The sequence below is a fragment of the Polyodon spathula genome, chromosome 12 (assembly GCF_017654505.1).
Source record: "Polyodon spathula isolate WHYD16114869_AA chromosome 12, ASM1765450v1, whole genome shotgun sequence".
Lineage (NCBI taxonomy): Eukaryota > Metazoa > Chordata > Actinopteri > Acipenseriformes > Polyodontidae > Polyodon > Polyodon spathula.
The window spans coordinates 16,390,410-16,407,355 of NC_054545.1; the positions used below are offsets into that span (position 1 = coordinate 16,390,410).

The window sequence follows — 16,946 nt, forward strand, 5'->3', positions numbered from 1 at the left end:
TGTTTTATTTTTTCTGATTCAGGCTTTACCCACATAATTCAAAAGTATTAAAAACACAGTTAGCCTGCTACCTATTCATAAATGCCAATGCGAAAACTGTTTAAACTGTATAGAGGTGGGTTAGAAACATCTTTCATACTTTAGCAAATACTGCATGGTGTTCTGAACAAACTTAGTACTTAGTATTATTATTATTATTATTATTATTATTATTATTATTATTATTATTAATTCGTAATTATTTGTAAATTGTGATCCGTGAAAAATTTTGGGACTTGAACTTTAGTTTTGTGTCTTTATATATATATATATATATATATATTATATATTATATAGCTATAATATATATATATATATAAATGGGGGAGGAGGGAGGGTGTGAGGATAGAGAGGGAGAGAGAAGAGGGCAGGAGGGGAGAGAGAGGAGAAGAGCAGGGGAGGAGGGAGGGTGTGAGGCAGGGCCCGATTAAGAAGAGGCTGTTGCATTTCTAACGCATTTTCTTTTGCCTGCAGTTTCTCAGTATTACCAGCTCCATGGGTCGTCTTGCTCCTCGTCGTTTGTTTCAGCCACTTCACAGCTGAACTTCGGATTTTGTTGTACTAAAGCTTCTTCTTTTAAACCTTTTTCTTTTTTTTTGTTATTTCCATTTATCGAGAGAAAAGAGGGCAGGAGGGGAGAGGGAAGGGGAAGAGGGAGGTTGTCAGGACAGGGAAAGAAGAGGGCAGGCGGGGAGAGGGGAGCAAGGGAGGAGGGAGGCCGTGAGGACAGAGAGAGAAAAGAGGGCAGGAGGGGAGCAGGGGAGGAGGGAGGCCATGAGGATAGGGAGAGAAGAGGTCAGGAGGGGAGAGGGAAGGGAAAGAGGGAGTGTCAGGACAGGAAAAGAAGAGGGAAGGGGGGAGAGGGAATGGAAAAAGGAAGGATGTCAGGACAGGGAAAGGAGAGGGCAAGAGGAGAGAGGGAATGGAAAGAGGGAGTGTCAGGACAGGGAAAGGAGAGGGCAGGAGGGGATAGGGAATGGAAAGAGGGAGTGTCAGGACAGGGAAAGGAGAGGGCAGGAGGGGAGAGGGGAGGGAAGGAGGGAATGGCACTGTTGCTTGTAGGGCTGCAGGTACACCCTTTTAAAAATTCAATTTGTACCATTCTTTTCTCATGCTTTTATCTTCTTTTCTTCTCCTGTCCGACACCCTTTTAAAAATTCAATTTGTAAGCTATTACCTTATTATAGTTTACCAAGGTTTGTCATGTTTTTAAAAGCGCTTTACTATACCTCTCTATGCTTTACAATGCTTACCTATTAATTATCATGATTTTACTACATTGCACTTTAATATGCTTTTACTATGAGAAACTTTCATAAGGCATAGAAGGTTGGACCACTAACCTTTATAGAAGTTGTCAAAAAATATGTGACAAGTGGAATCTCTGCCGTTCACTTTCATTGTGATTCCCTGTTCTGTTATCACCTAATCACATGTTGCAGTTTAAATACACATAAGTGGCTTTTTAAATTAAAACCCAGGATCAAAACCATATCATAGCTATAGACGCAGGACACATGGGATATTGCTAGTATTAAAACATGGACTGTGTCTTGGATTGTATCCACTTTGATCTCTTTGTTCACTCGATGTGTCCTGTGGTTATTATTTAACTAATCATCAATCTACACATAATAAGGTGGTTAAAGCCGACTCATATTCTATAGCAACACAGTATATAGACTGTGTAATGAAGCATAAGAAACTTAAATAAATCAGACTTTCCAGTTGTAGTGGGTCATTACACAAGGGTAACACTTATATTTATATGAAGAGTTTGCCACAAGCATTCAGTTCCTACACCAGATTGCAGTCAGCTTTGCAAAACAACCCTCATTTTCTCATTGCAGCAGCAAAATCAGTCTGAATAAAATAGACCAAGACTGTACTTTCAAGACTGGAAGTCCATCATCATCATACAAGCAGAAGCCCTTGATAGAATGATAGCATTACTGTGTAGAGTTTAGTTTAGGATCCTCAAATCTCTCGATCACCACTAGGCACAGTGCCTCATTATAGCCCTCAACATGAAGCTTTTTTTTTTTTTCCTTACACATTTTTAAACGTGTAAAATCACTTTTGAAAGTGTTCATTAAAAAATAAAAGCTTTAACTGGTACTTAACTATTGAACAGCATGGTTGGTTTCATTTTTAGCCAGTTAAGAAACCGCTGCCTTAAGTACAATGCCTTGGTATTAATAAATCAGTTTCTTTAATGACATGTTCATTGATTTTTGCCTTCATTAGCAAGTTAGTTCACACTGGGTTTGTTTAACGAGTACTGTATTAAAGGCTTGGATTCCCTGCTTTTTCACATTTGGATGCAGGGATCTTTTATTTTTTCTGGAATTGCACATGTGACCTACTCTAACTGACATTGTTGTGTATGCAAGGTTAATGTACAATTATACACACTGGCTGTACACTGATTCATAGAGATGATTCAGTATAAAGCTGTGGAAAAAGAGACAAATCACTACATCAATCACACACCATTGTGGACATCTGCTTCAGTGTTTCAGGTTACAACAAAGATGGGTTTTCTCTCCTTGGGGTGACATTAATACCCTAGCCCTTCTGCTCATTGTAACAGCAAAGTGGGTGAACTACTGAGAGACAATGTGCCTAATGGCTGTGAAGGAGGACACCCCTGTTTTCATTGGTTCAGTTTCCAGCTTTGAATTTATTAACACGAAGTCCTTGATTGTGCTTTTTTTTTTTTTTTTTTTTTGTCACAAACAAAACCTAGCTTTTCTGTTTATGATCTACAAAGAAATCTTGATTATTCCTGATAATGTACTTTTTTTTTTGTTCTTGATCACTGTATTTAAATACATTTGTAAGAAAAAATAAAACAGTAACATTAAAAAGAGAGGTGTCTGCTGCACACAATATGCGTGGAAATGTTTATGCTCATACATCTGTTCATAGTCTGCAAGTTTGTTATGTGTTTTTGGGAAACCCTGTTCTAAAAATCTGTAACTATATCTGTTCTGTTCTGTTCTCCCACTATTATGAAGCTCTATACAAAATTTCAGAACAACCCAACAACGCATACAGAAGTTACAAAGCTCTTATTGAAACATCGAAACACATAGATGTAGGCTCTATCATTGGCTGCTGAGGGGATACACACTGAGACTGCACACTTCCTTTCACATGATCCACACCAGAAATGTGCCTTAACACCCTTTGAAAAGCTAGTAAGCTTCTAATTAACTATATAGTTCTAATTGCACACCAAAAGCCATCCTGCCTTTTACGAGTATGTGCAAGAATGTACACCGACAAGAGATACTGCTTCACCAGAGTAGTTAGATTAGGAAAATATAAGCAGGAAGCGATCTTAAAAAGCTTGCATCTTCTTTTATTATTGTACACCATTTGTTACATATAGTAGTTGCTGTATTTTCAGTACATAATTGGTGAAACCTAGTTGTTATGTACAGGTGCTTTGAGCAACATTTAGTATCATAACCAGTGTTGAAGTCATTGCAGCTCACAAAATCATTTCATACATAATCATTTTTCTGTACCTTTGTGTAGCTATTCATTACATAGGTCTCAAATGTGCAGTTTCAAAAGAAACACATTCTAGGAAACATGTACATCGCTCCTCCTTTATTATGCTGCCGTAGTTACAAGAGCGTGCTATTTGTGTTCAGTCATATAGAGAGAAGGAAAGTGGTAGTGGAATGGCATTATGCAGCTACAACCAGTTCCGCGGTATAAAGGGCACCCCACAAAAGGGAAACACTGTATTTTGATTTTAAAACTTATCTGACACTACGCTTAACAAATCTGTTAGCAAGCATTGGTTTACACAGTGTTGCACTTCCTGGGTCATATGGACGGTTACACTGTCCCAAAACCTTCAACAGCTTCTTTCCTGTCATTACCAAACTAGCTGTTTCCATATTGCCTGACATGCTTTCAGACAGTAACATGCTTTGACCCAGGAGACACTACAGAGATGAAATGGCCTAGGAAGTGAAACAGTAACTTCTTGAGCGTTTTCTTAAACCTAGAGTTAAAAACTGCTTAGGTGGAGACCTATGTAGCAAATGAAAGTGTGCCACTGGTTTACAGAAATATTTTGTTAGCAACAAACACTTAAATACAAAACCAAGGCGGGGCTGAACGATCGAAAAACAATACAAGTGTTTCTTTAAACCAGCGGTTCTCAACTGGTGAGCACACGCTGGGGGTGCATCCAGCTTTCTAGGAGGGCAAGGGGAGGGTTCCAATAACACAGTAATTCCAGTAATAATAAAACAATTCAAAATAACATTTTACAGAAGTCTTAATGTGAATTTAAAAAAAAAAAAAAAAAGTTTTGTTGTTTTTATTTTACTTATGATACCTGTACTCATTTAGTCTGGAAAACCACACTTGAGACTCAATGACAGGTGATTTTGTGTTTAAGAATCCGTGACAGTTCTGTTCCTGTGCACTGCACCCTCGTTCAGTGCATAAAATGGATTGATTTGTGGAGCATCAGCGTCTTGAAATAAAACAAGTTCAGCCTCGTCCTCAGTGGGGCGTCTGTGGTGATGTACTGGCTAGCAGAATACTTATTAAAAATAGAGGTGCAGCCAGAGAAACGAGTGTTGTTTAACATTTGTAGCAATTTTGGTAATATTTTCTTCGAAGAAACTAGTGTCAAGTTAATCAAAATTTAAATAAAGAATTAAGTTAACAGAATGATCCATTTTACAAAAGACACATCAGGTATGCGTGTTTCTTTCGTTTAAATTTTTGAACATTGGTGTGGTGTTCCATGCACAAGATGACAAATACTTCACTGTGATTTGATTTCTGATAGGTTTATAATTCTCGCTATTTTGACTGGGGGTGTGTGTGTGTTAAGGTGGGCTCCAAGTGAAAAAAAATTGCTAAGGTAGGGCTTGATTCAAATAAGGTTGAGAACCCCTGCTTTAAACATCACAGCAACCTGCAATGAGAAACTGAGACTGCAGCTCTGTATAGCTATGAACAATTGCAAATGTGACATAACAGTATCAATAAGAAAACACATCATTATTATTATTAAAATGCATACTATACTCTAAAACTGAAGCCTGAAAAAAAAAAAAAAAAAAAAACATTGGTGGTTGGGCTTTGAATAGGTCCTTGTTGAGAGTTCCCAGCCTAGCACTCACACCAAGCTGCCACACCACCTTCCTCAGTTCTTAATTTTTTTTTTTTTTTTTAGAAAATATCCCCCATGATTTAACCAGTTAGACACATTTAAATTTATTAGAATAAAACACTAGCTTCAGTCAAAATCGATGACCTGTACAATGTCAATCTGGCTACAGTTTATAAACATTTTTGGGCCATTCTTCATATCTATAACAGCATAGTGCCGCACACATACACAGAACACAGTTTGCCATACTCGACTATTTCAGCCCCAGCATACTGTATATCAAAAGGATTGTCAATTAAGTTCTACAGGTTCTGGTTTTAAATAGACAGACTTGCAAAATGGTCCCATAAGTAGAACTTTCCTAATACCACCTTCACAACACATTCACCATAAAAAAAAAAAAAACATTTGCCCACCTTCCCCCTCTCAACCCTATTATCAAACAAGGTCAAAAAAAAAAAAAAAAAAGATTAAAATGTTCTGTTCCCACAAAAGGACGCCCCACGCACCCTAAAAGTGCTTTTTATCCACCCTCTCACTTCACAGACTTTTATTGTTACTGAATCTCACTCTGTTTACACTAACTATCACATTGTTTTGTATACACTCCTTTTGTGTTAGGTCTTGCCTCTGCAGGAGAGGTCATTGTGACCTTCAAAAAGCTGTCCTGTTATCATGAATACCGTTAATAACAGCCCTGTTAATGTTGGTGCCCTATTGAGAGCACTAGAGGAATGAGACATCCCACCACCAGGGCAGCGACCTCCACTCTGCTCAGTCCCTTTCCCCCATTGCTGGTGGAGGCGTGGCTGTGCCCGGTCCCGCCCACCTCAGGCAGCACATGCACTGTGGCGACATACAGGAAGGTGCCAGCAGAAAACAGCATGGCCACTCCGGTGGCATTGACCTCTGAGAGAGCCTCCTTACTGCTCTGGAATACAAACAGCAAGACACGCATGTTAGTGAAGGTCTCAGTTAGTCAAACCATTAAAGAAAGAAAGAAGCAGAGTCAAACCTGTGAGTATACATAGGCTTGCGTCTAACATATTTTTCAGGGGATTCTAAAATATCATACAGTGCTATCCCATTATAATGCGGTTGTCGCGGTCCATAATTAGGAGACTGCGCTATTTGTGTTTTGTCTTCTAACAAATATCGGCATGACATGATTTACAATGCCCATAAGCCAAATTAATATTGTAACGTGCAGTGGAAAAAAGAAGGGAGACAGACACAATTTGCAGTGATCGGCTGACGGCACACGCTTTGGAGGACAGCATGTGCTCCTCTTCATCGCCCCTGAGTCAGCGCGGGGGTGGTAGCGGTAAATTTAGCCTAATATTCCAAATGGGAGAAAATAATAAAATTGTCAATTGTTAAATTAAAAAAAAAAAAAAAAAAAAATGAATCAATGAATGCATCAGGTTTGACCGACACCCATTTCATTTGCAATGATTTTCTCCATGCTGGCCGCATTTCGTCAATACATTGAGAAAATGTTCGGGTCAGTATTTTTCAGCAAGTATATGTCAGTTACAAAACGTTGGAAGTATAGTGCAAACTTTTAATACTTTTTTTACATTAAAAAAAAGAACCCGTTTTTATTTCAATACAAAACACATTAGAGCCTGTAAAATGTCACTGTATGGTTTTAGCGTTTACAAAACAGAGCTATTAGTGAAAGAAGTAGAACACCATGACCTACCGCTGGAGGGACACAAGTAATTCCATGACAAGCCGACCAGTGATCCCAATTTGACCATTTCAGAATTGCATGAAATATTCTCAAATATCCCAAAATGTTCTACATCCAATCAATACACTAAATGGAACACAGTTTTACCATTACTCAGGCCATACTGGTGTAGGAGTCAGCCCCCCAAAATCTCACGCGCCATGACGAATGTACAGCAAGACACTGTCAAAATAACAACATTGCGTTTAGTCCAACACTGACCAGGCCCAACGCTGCACCCCAGGCACTGCATTATAAACTGCTGTGGTTCCAGATACTCTCCTCCTCACCTGGCTGAGTCCCAGGTATGTGAGCATGGAGAGCACAGGGGCTGCCAGGGCGAACACCATCAAGTGTCTCCGGATTCGATTGCGCTCCAGTCCAGCGTGCATCAGGAACGAGACAAGCCCAAAGGCAGCCGGAGCCTGGGAGAGGGGAGAGAGATAGGGACGGGGATACAGCATGAGGGTGGTCTTCCTAAAATAGAATACAGTCCTACACTACAATCAAGGCTGTAAAAGTTTACAGTAAACAAATAAGTCAACTTCATAAAACACAAAAAAAATGTCCCGTTGGTCCTACTAAGGATCTAGAATGGATTTTTACATTTCTTCAAATCAGTGTGATCATTACTTAAAGAAGAAATAACTCCACTCAAAACAGCAGAATGCTCGTGTAGTCGAGAAAAATGATTCCAGCGCTAGGGCATGACCTTATATCATTTGTTATTTTTTACCACCCAAGACAAACTATTTATTTATAGTACGGATGGTTATTTTGAAAAGACTTAGTATGATGTTCGAATGAATAAAAAAAACAAGTACTGCTGTACGTGCAAAGACATGGGTAAACCCCCAGCCACATCACCATGTCCTTTGCTTTCTCTCCATCAGTGTTGCACTAGCTCTTGCTGTACCTTGTGCAGCATGATGGCGACGAACACGATGAGTTGAACACTGGTCTGAGAGGTGGAGGCTGCAGCTCCCAGAGCCACACCATCCGCTGTGAGGAATCAGAGACACACAGTCAGCTCACTGGCACTTCAGCAACAAACAGGGAAATGAAGGAAGTCCAGAGAAGAGAACTGTTTCTACCTGCAGCGTGAACAACCAGCCCCAGAGTGGTGGTGATTTTAGAGTTGGCTGCTCTCCCTCCCTCTGGATCTGAAAAATGAAACATATTCAAACACTCACTTCCCCATCCGAGCACTGGTTCAAAACATTTAACTACATTATCTAAAAGGGATTTGTTTTTATATTAATAGAAACACTTCATAACTCCATATTGATGCCCAAGTCTAATGTACTGCATATGGAAATGTTGGCTTTACAGATCTCTTCATGCCACGCTCCAACTACTTGCTCCCTCTGCTGGTCTGAAGTTGAAACTTCATGTGCACAATATACCACAGAGAGAGAGAGAACATGTTGATGGAGTTTGGATTACATTACTATGTATGACATTTTGTATGTATGACATTTTATCTAAACCTATTCCTGAATATCACACTTTAGCCTAATCGATCAAAACTGACTTAATATAACACTATAATAATTTTCCTTAGAGTGGGTTTTAAACATGTTTAAATGGTCAAACATATTTGTAATGTTTGTAACTAATCAGAAAAGGCATCGACTTACAGTGCACAGCTAAAGCCAAAGAAGTATTGCATCGCCCTATAAAATTAACAAAGTCGAATGAAACCCGCTGAATAATGTTACGTTAACATATTGAATTATAGAGCTTTGTAGTTTTAACTTACACTTAACCAAAAACTAACAAAAAACGAAAAATGAGACATTTCAAAATCTAACGAAGTATTGTACTACAATTATGGCTTCCGGTAGACACTTGCGATATCATTTTGTAGTTTTTGATTACATGATGTTAAATAAAATACCTAAACTATGTTCATATTGGGGGGGGGGGGGTTGTAATTATGTCTCAATCCTAAAATTCTAGGTGATGCAAAACTTTTGGCCATAGCTGTACACTTACAGTAATGCTATATAAACACTAAGGCTAATACCTATATTTGTGACAACAAAGGTTTAGGCAAAATTCTTACATTTGGCAAATGTTTAAAACTCCTTGCTGTACATCCATCATAAACTATGAGCACGTCTAACTTAAGTCCTGAAGAGCCAACAGGTGATGGATCCTGCCATGGTTAGCAGACTCTTACCCTCGGTGGCGTGCACGTGTGAGCTGCCGATCTGATCCACCAGCAGCATGAAGACGAAGCCGAGCACCAGCGAGACCCCGATGTATGCGTGCAGTTGAGCGTGGTCATGGCTGTGCTCGTGCCCCCCCTCCACTGCAACTCCCAGGACATCCTTCACCACAGTCTCCCCAGTCTCCACCCCCTGCCCCTCACTCACAGATTCGTGCTTCTCTGCGGGGACAAAGACAGACACTGTCACATCGTGGCCAAGAGGCATGAACAGGCTGAAGCCAACATAATATTACAGGGAGGTGCAAATCAACAATTTCCTAATCGAAAAATACCAATTTATATTGGAAACACTATTCAAAAGCAACTCAAAATGCACAGTCTTGAAATACAAGTCTTGCATATTATTATTCATAGTTATATAATACAGTACGAACCGTCAAATTTAATTGTACAAAGGTTATGTACAAAATATTTACTGTTATACTATATTGGTAGTTGCTTTATTAACGTCTGGGCCATGTCAGGTACATCAGTGTGTCTAAAACACTCAGTACTGCATGTATACTACACTAAGAAAATCATTGAAAATGATTGCAAAAAAATGCACTGTAACAGTATTTGGCAGTTTACAAAACAGCATGCTTCCTCAGTCACTGCCAAGTCCAAACGTTTTCTTAGTACAGTACATGTGAACCCGAGACATAAGCAGCATCAAGAAAGCAAGCATTCATACACAAACTGGCTTTGAAGGCGGTTGAAAGAAAAAATCTTTTTCAGCTTTTTAACAGAAGAGTATTTAATCCCTTGCTTTCTTTTATTTAACATGGTAAAACTGGGCAGTTACGTAAAGTGACTGCATATAAAAAGTGAAACTGATTATTATTATTTTTAATCTACAACTGAATCCATTCTGTCCTGTTAAGAGCTGAACTTACTGTTTCAGACCCATAATAAAATGTGCATGGATCAGTTTCCATCAGTACTGTTCAGCTGGTAGTAGCATGCGCAAATGACACACGTCCATAGATTAACAGAAGGGATCGTATCTTACAGGATTGTTTTTTCACAACATCACTGAAACCTGTTTGTGTTTGTTTGCACACTTTTCTGCTTGTTTTTTTCTTTTTTTTATTTAAACTCCATTTCTGTCTCAGGTTAACATGCACTTTTGGTGCAAAAATAACTGTCGTATTACTCTGGCATGAGCTCAGAAAGTACGGGAAGATCCGGTTTTGGAATGCTGTTTTGTAAATTACCAAACACTGTACTAGTGTTCTGTTTTAAATTCTTTTTTGCAGTCATTTTCACTAACTTTCTTTGTATAGTGTCTGTGCATTACTCTACTTTGAGATTTTAGACATACTGCTGAACCTGAGTTAAGTCTAATGACTCGACGTTAATAAAGCAACTACAACGCAGTGTATCGACTCCCTCCGATATACCATATTTTACATATCTGATAGATTCCTGGAACCAGTCACATCAGATATGGCAGGTTCTACTGCAAGGTGCTTCAAAGCCAAGAAAGCAATGCTATTCCAAGCTGTATTTAACTACTGAACCAGTCTGAAAATCTCATCTCCTTCCAACAGCAAACCTCCAGTTCCATCTGCACTCAAATCTACAACTGGAAGTTATAAAGATGAAAGAGTTCCTAGATTTCCAATATGCATCGCTCTTTTGTATAATGCCCTATAAACGTATTCACCAACCTCCCGACAGCTGAACGACGGGCTGTCACTTCATTACATTAATATGTTTACAACACTGGACAGAGAAAACTAAAATATTGCAGGGTTAGAAAATCACTGTAGTCCTGGGTTTCTCAATTACCCTCAAATAATGATGTTACTTAAAATGATCAGAAGCCAGGAGTGTGAACAATCAGGCCTCTGTTAAATTAGCTGCTCCTCCCTTACAACTGCATGAGAAACACTGTGAAGAGTGCAACTTGATTCCACAGGGCCTGTCAGTTTAAACTGTAGGCACCTAGCCATTTCAATAACATACCTTAACAAGGAGAGTTCTGAAACCCAGGACGCGGTGGAGGTCATAGTGAGAGTTTCTAATCCTGACTTTGCATGTGTAATACCGAGAAGGAATAATACAGTTACACTTTGTTATTCAAATTAAAAAACTCAGCAAAGCTTCAGTTATGTATTTGTAAAGACTGGCTGCCAAACTTGATTCTCTTGCCTAATAAAATAGCTCCACAGCATTCTAAATGCATATGGGTTATTTCCTGCAATTACAGGTTAGGAGATAAAATGTACTATTACTGTCGAGTCTGTTTTGAAGATCTTAACAGCATCAGATCTTGATATCGTTCTAAAATCTGCACTCAAACTTAAGAAAATGCCCTTAGCAGGTTTCATTGCAAAAAGCGCTTTTCTAGATTTCACATTGGTTCTTAACTCCACAACTGTGCAATACTACAAGTAAATTCTCTACCTAGACTGCATTCAAACCATTTGTTTCAGCTAGATGTACACGGTCCCATGGCCAATGTCTATTTACAATTTGGGGTTGATGAGAGGACAGTGTGCTTACTAGAAATTCTGTTGTGGAAGTTAATGTCACCAGTTGCTCAACAATGGTGTCATTTTTGGTGTCACAAAGGTTGTCATTCTTCCTTATCGTTATTGTGTAATCTGTTTAAACAGAAAATGAGCACTTCCTGATTCAAACCGAATTAACAAACCAATCGAGCCAGCCCATCTCAGGCTATTGCAGCCTCACTGGGCCTGAGGCCAGGGTTCAAAGTGCATTTTATGAGACTAACATTTTAAAACTAGGGAACATCATCTCCAATTGACAGCTGCTGACAGTTATTCAGGCAAGATCTTAGTTTAGTACATCCCTTCTGGCATTCTTCCAGTAATGAAAGATGCATATTTTATAGTAAGGGGATAACTATCCGAAGGTAAAAAGAAAAATGTCCACATTTATTTTATTTGAAGTGTTTATTAAAGTTAAAAACGTACGTTACTACTTTATGAAAATGTGTCTATGGCCACTTTGCTTATTGCAAAGACAAAAAAAGCATTGAAAAAATCTTTGTTTTTACCTGAAATAAACAGGAGTTTTGTAGTTAATTCACAAGGGTAAAGTAAGGCCTTTCTTCTGGGATAATTTTCAGCTTTAGCAGGGTTTTGCATACAATGGCTTTGACAACTTTTGCAAATGAATATAATTTGAATGCTTGTCTGAATCTTGAACAGACACCTGAACATGACAACATCACGTTCGGCACTGCACTAATATTTTAACACTCACCTCCCAAAATGTCCTCGTAAAGTATGTGCACGCCTTCAGGTATGATAACAGCCAGAGCAGTTCCACATAGCAGCCCTGCTCCCAACACAGTCACAAGCTTCAGCTTCTCCTGCAAGGGACAACAAGAGGACCACATACCCTGTGACAGCAAACACTTTACAACAAGGAGCCATCTACATGCACATGGAATCTTTGTAACTTCAAGTAATGTATTTCCAAATACAGAGTAACAGTTTCAAAGATAAAGCCTTTTGATTTTGCATCACTAAAATCATAGATTGTGTAGATAATAGCTCCCCACAAACTAAGCACGATTCTACAATTGTCCTTTTTAAAAAATCATGAAAAAAAAAAAAATGTATCCATTTTCCAATACCAGTAGAACCCTTCAGCTGGGAACATTTAACTGCACAAGGCAGGCCTTACCAGGCGGTAAAGCCCTCTTCTTCAGGTTCTAGTGTTTAAGTAAAACCTTTCTAACCCAGCCCATTTACAAACCAACATTCTGTAAAATTCAGCATAATTTTTGGATCCCGACTAAAGCCCCATTGTAGTTAATGGTGTGACACCCTCTATGATCTGGAAACTGTGTTTTAGGTACAGTATTAGACTTTGCAGTACCGCTAATCAAGCACACTATATAATCTTGCACAATCTTATGGACAAAAACCAAGGTGAAATAGCGGCGCTTCATAACATTAAGTGAATCAAATGGACTACGGATGGTTACTTAATCTCTTGCTGTAATGGTTTATAGAAAAGAACTGTTTCTTTAGTGTAATGCTCTTGAAAGAAACATTAAATGATAATGCTATCTGAGTTACTCTTTCCCCCAAATGGAGAGGCGCTCCTCTTCTCAATGAATTACATAGCCCCAACATCACAAGCCAAATACCCTCTACAATAAAACACTAAATAATTCTACAAGTATTTGGCATACCTCACTCTACAACTGACCATCGTTATCATGTAATGTAAACCATCATCCGTAAAAACTCTAATAAATACTGTCCAAACGCTACCTCCAGCTACACTCTCTCAACCTGACATACATACTGATCAACCGACTTGTCAAATTTCAGATGTAGTGGGTTCTTTCAACAATCATAGTTGTTAAACCGGCTTTACAAGATTATAAGTATTACGTATTTAAAATGGTCTTCAACGCCCTGAAGCGGTGTGTTTTTACTAGTTCCTATTTTAACTATATTATTATCGTGGCTGAAAACTCATGAAACTTTAAACTAACGTTTCAATCGCGGTGTGCTTTTTGGCCTGGTCCATAGTCTATTTCTAACCGGATGTTGTTGGAACACTGGCGGGCATGTGAAAAGTAACTTTAATCGATACACATATATGAAAGAATGACACTCACATTCTCTCATTGTTTAGGGAAGTTCCTGTAAATACATTACTGGGATTCTACATGCATGTGGGAAGAATGACATTAAATTTAAGAAACAAGATCCAATATTAACCTTACAATGTGCAATGATGTGAACTAGCAAGTACTTTAATTTTCATCATTTGGAGTCAAGTGCGTTTACACTGAGATTATTTTAGACATGTGAACAAATGCTATAAAAATATTAAACTCGTCCTAATGTCTTACCTCTGAAAAGTTGAAAGCCAAAGGAATGGTCCCAGAAACGTAGCACCCCACCAGCATAGCCAACGAAAGTAGACTGATTGAGCTAAAATCGTCCATTTTGCGTTGTTTTGTTCGCTTGTAAGGATAACTTACTAGTAAGTATTGAGCTATATGAAAACTGAATACTTCCTGTGCATAAAAACAAACACAACATAAAAATGTATTTTTTTTAAAGAAAAGGATAATCTTCAAATCGGCCTAGTAATGGAAACAAAGCGTTTTAAAATCTAAAATGCTCTATTTCGCTAGAATAAATTCCAGATGTGTTAGTTTTTAAAGCTGCAACGACTATGAGACACTGTTGACATTGTATTTTGTATTTAGATTAAAAATTGTAAAATGGTGCGCTGACTTTTATAAAAACGCATCGAGTTTAAGATAAGTAAATATCCTCGTATGTTTAATCTGATCGCTCCATGTTTTTCTAGTGAAAAATATTGATATAAATGTAAATTTTTATATGTCGGTTTTCTGGTACAGATAGACAACAGCAGCCATGGTGCAGAGTGGCAGTGTTGTTAACTGCATCCTGCTTCCAGGACCATCTCTTCCGGATAACCCCGTTGCCACAGAAACCGTCGCTCAAGGAAATTGTATACGTGTTCTTTCCTTTCATAAACGCGCAAGACGATAATAAAACACATAAAAAAAAAATTAAAAAAAAGAGGATGACAATGAATGCATTGTTGTTTACCTTGACTGTAACGATAGATTACATTAATGGTTTACTTCCAACCATGCGAACAAAATCTTTGATACCTCCAATAATTTAATGAGAGCCGGTTCAAACAGACCGTTTCATTTTTGTTGCGAAAATGTAAATATTATTGTGTTTATTTTGAGTATATTTTGAGCTTAGTACCTTATTGAGATCAGTATCTCCTTCCCCATCTATCCAAATTTGGCGCCAAATGTGCATAGGTCAATTATAGCCTAAACTGTGTGGATTGCAAATTACTGTACGTATTACATTTGTGAGTTTTCAGGTGAAAGAAATACAATAAAAGGAAATTAAACTTGTTTTTCAGCAGTAGGTTAAATTTGACGATTGGCAGTGGAAGCCTTAAAAAACGTGCCCTTTTCAAGTGATCAAACCCGATGTTTTTGTCTTAAATAGCCAGGATGGTTTTCCAGAGGTCAAAGGTGGTGGTTTCATGTAGTTTGTAATAAACCTGTAGCTCATCTGAAACACACTTCACAAGTTTTTTTTTTTCTGCCTCATGGTAACCTCGGTAGCAGAGCACTACCTCATTTCTCTGGATCGAGTATCTCGTTTAAAAAAAAAAAAAAAAAAAAAAAAAGCCACTGAAGCTTGTCAAGTCTATTGTACAAATTGGTGGTATGTATTTGATGTTTCTGAATCACTATACAAAATACTGTCCTGGAGATGGCCTTATAAAATGCATTCCTTAACCTCCCAGCTACTGAAATAATTGCATAAATCTTACCTGTTATGCACATCACTACACAATGTAAATCTTACACATGCAGTTTTGGAAGTTGTTTGTATGCCTTACTTTATAAGTCCAAGGTCATTTCACTTCAAGGATATTTTCAGGGCAAAGGATGTTGCCTGGCAGAAAAGCAAAGGAAAAAAAGGCACTGAAGGGCCTTGTTATCCAAGAACAAACAAATTACTGATGTTTCACAAGCAACAAAGTGTGATGAATATGGGCCACTCCCATGAACAGACTTAAAACGAAATACTGAAGGAGCACTGCACAGTATATTAGAGGACCCTGTTCTTCCCTCATTTACTTTACTGCAAGTTATTGTTTCTTAGTTGTTAAGGCAGTCACTGATTGCACACGATGTCCTTGTCTTAATATGAGATTTAACATTGCAAAAGAGATTTAATAGTAAACAACCTAACCATTTACTACTAAATACTATACTAATTTCCATTTGTTCAACTATCTATTAAACATAGTGGAAACCCAACTGGCCTTGCCAGTAAAGTTAAATAAAACACACCACACACAATCCCAAACTCCATAAACAAACAAAAAATTATTTTATAAAAAAAAAAAGCAAAACAAAAAAACAAAAAATTAAAGCCATGGGTCCATTGACAATGTTCAATCACTGGTGCAATTCCTTTCACCACAGCGCCATTTGACAATCACAACCATCTTTTGTATTTCACTTAAAACACATGTTTGAGTAAGAAGGGTACAAGGGCTTTTCAAGACATTTTAGATTTTTGTTGTATTTGTTCAGGTATTTTCAAGCAAATGTCCACAGCTCACATAGCCTTTAAAAATACACAAGGGCAAAATGTTACTACAGCAGAGGACAGGTTCAGAACCTAGATGAGTTAAGAGATCTTTGGGATTGCATTGGCCCAGGTACTGTCCCAACATTTTTGTCTTCCTGTTCAGTACCAAGTTTTTGTGTTTAACCCCATCATTGCCCGATTCTTCATACAGCAGTCTGGAGGTTTCCCTCAAGTCATTGCAATTATTTCAACATCCAGTTTAACTTTCTTTTCCATTTTGCATGTTTTTATCAACGTACATCAATTATTTACCAGAAGCAAAACATTTACAGCCCAATACAGATAATAAATTCAGATACATCACTGGCACATGATTCTGAATGCATTATATTTACATTTGCTTTAACAAAATGTCTCATCGTTATTGAAGATGGTCATGAAACATTGCAGAGCTGTGTGTTCCATTGAGATGCTGAAATTCTCAAAAATGCTCAAGGAAGCCCAATATGATTAGGACGGCATGGCTAAATTCTACTAAGCAATTTTATTCACACATGCAGAGGATTAATATGAAAGATAGTAATCTGGCTCTGCCCCATACATGGGTACAACTGAAAAAAATGTGCCTGTATTCCCTGGTTTCATAGCACACAAGTTCATGCACGATTATGAGCATGTTGTAAGTGAAGCCTCAACTAA

General features: G+C 38.1%; 1 protein-coding gene across 1 annotated transcript; it reads right to left on the minus strand.

Annotated features, from left to right (window-relative positions):
* Positions 1–5,279: 5,279 nt before the first annotated feature.
* Positions 5,280–14,567, minus strand: LOC121324513 (zinc transporter ZIP9-like). Its single transcript, XM_041266492.1, has 7 exons — positions 13,991–14,567; positions 12,379–12,487; positions 9,112–9,321; positions 8,021–8,089; positions 7,843–7,928; positions 7,217–7,351; positions 5,280–6,122 (listed from the first exon to the last, which is right to left on the minus strand). The coding sequence occupies exons 1-7, from the start codon at positions 14,084–14,086 to the stop codon at positions 5,892–5,894; spliced, it is 936 nt and encodes a 311-aa protein (XP_041122426.1). The 5' UTR covers positions 14,087–14,567; the 3' UTR covers positions 5,280–5,891.
* Between the last annotated feature and the right edge of the window lie 2,379 nt (positions 14,568–16,946).

Coding starts and splice junctions, on each gene's coding strand:
- LOC121324513 (XM_041266492.1), bottom strand. CDS start 14,086: ATGGACGATTTTAGCTCAATCAGTCTACTTTCGTTGGCTATGCTGGTG. Junction 7,352..7,842: donor TCGCCATCATGCTGCACAAG/GTACAGCAAGAG, acceptor CCCCTCTCCCAG/GCTCCGGCTGCCTTTGGGCT. Junction 6,123..7,216: donor CATACCTGGGACTCAGCCAG/GTGAGGAGGAGA, acceptor TTTGTATTCCAG/AGCAGTAAGGAGGCTCTCTC.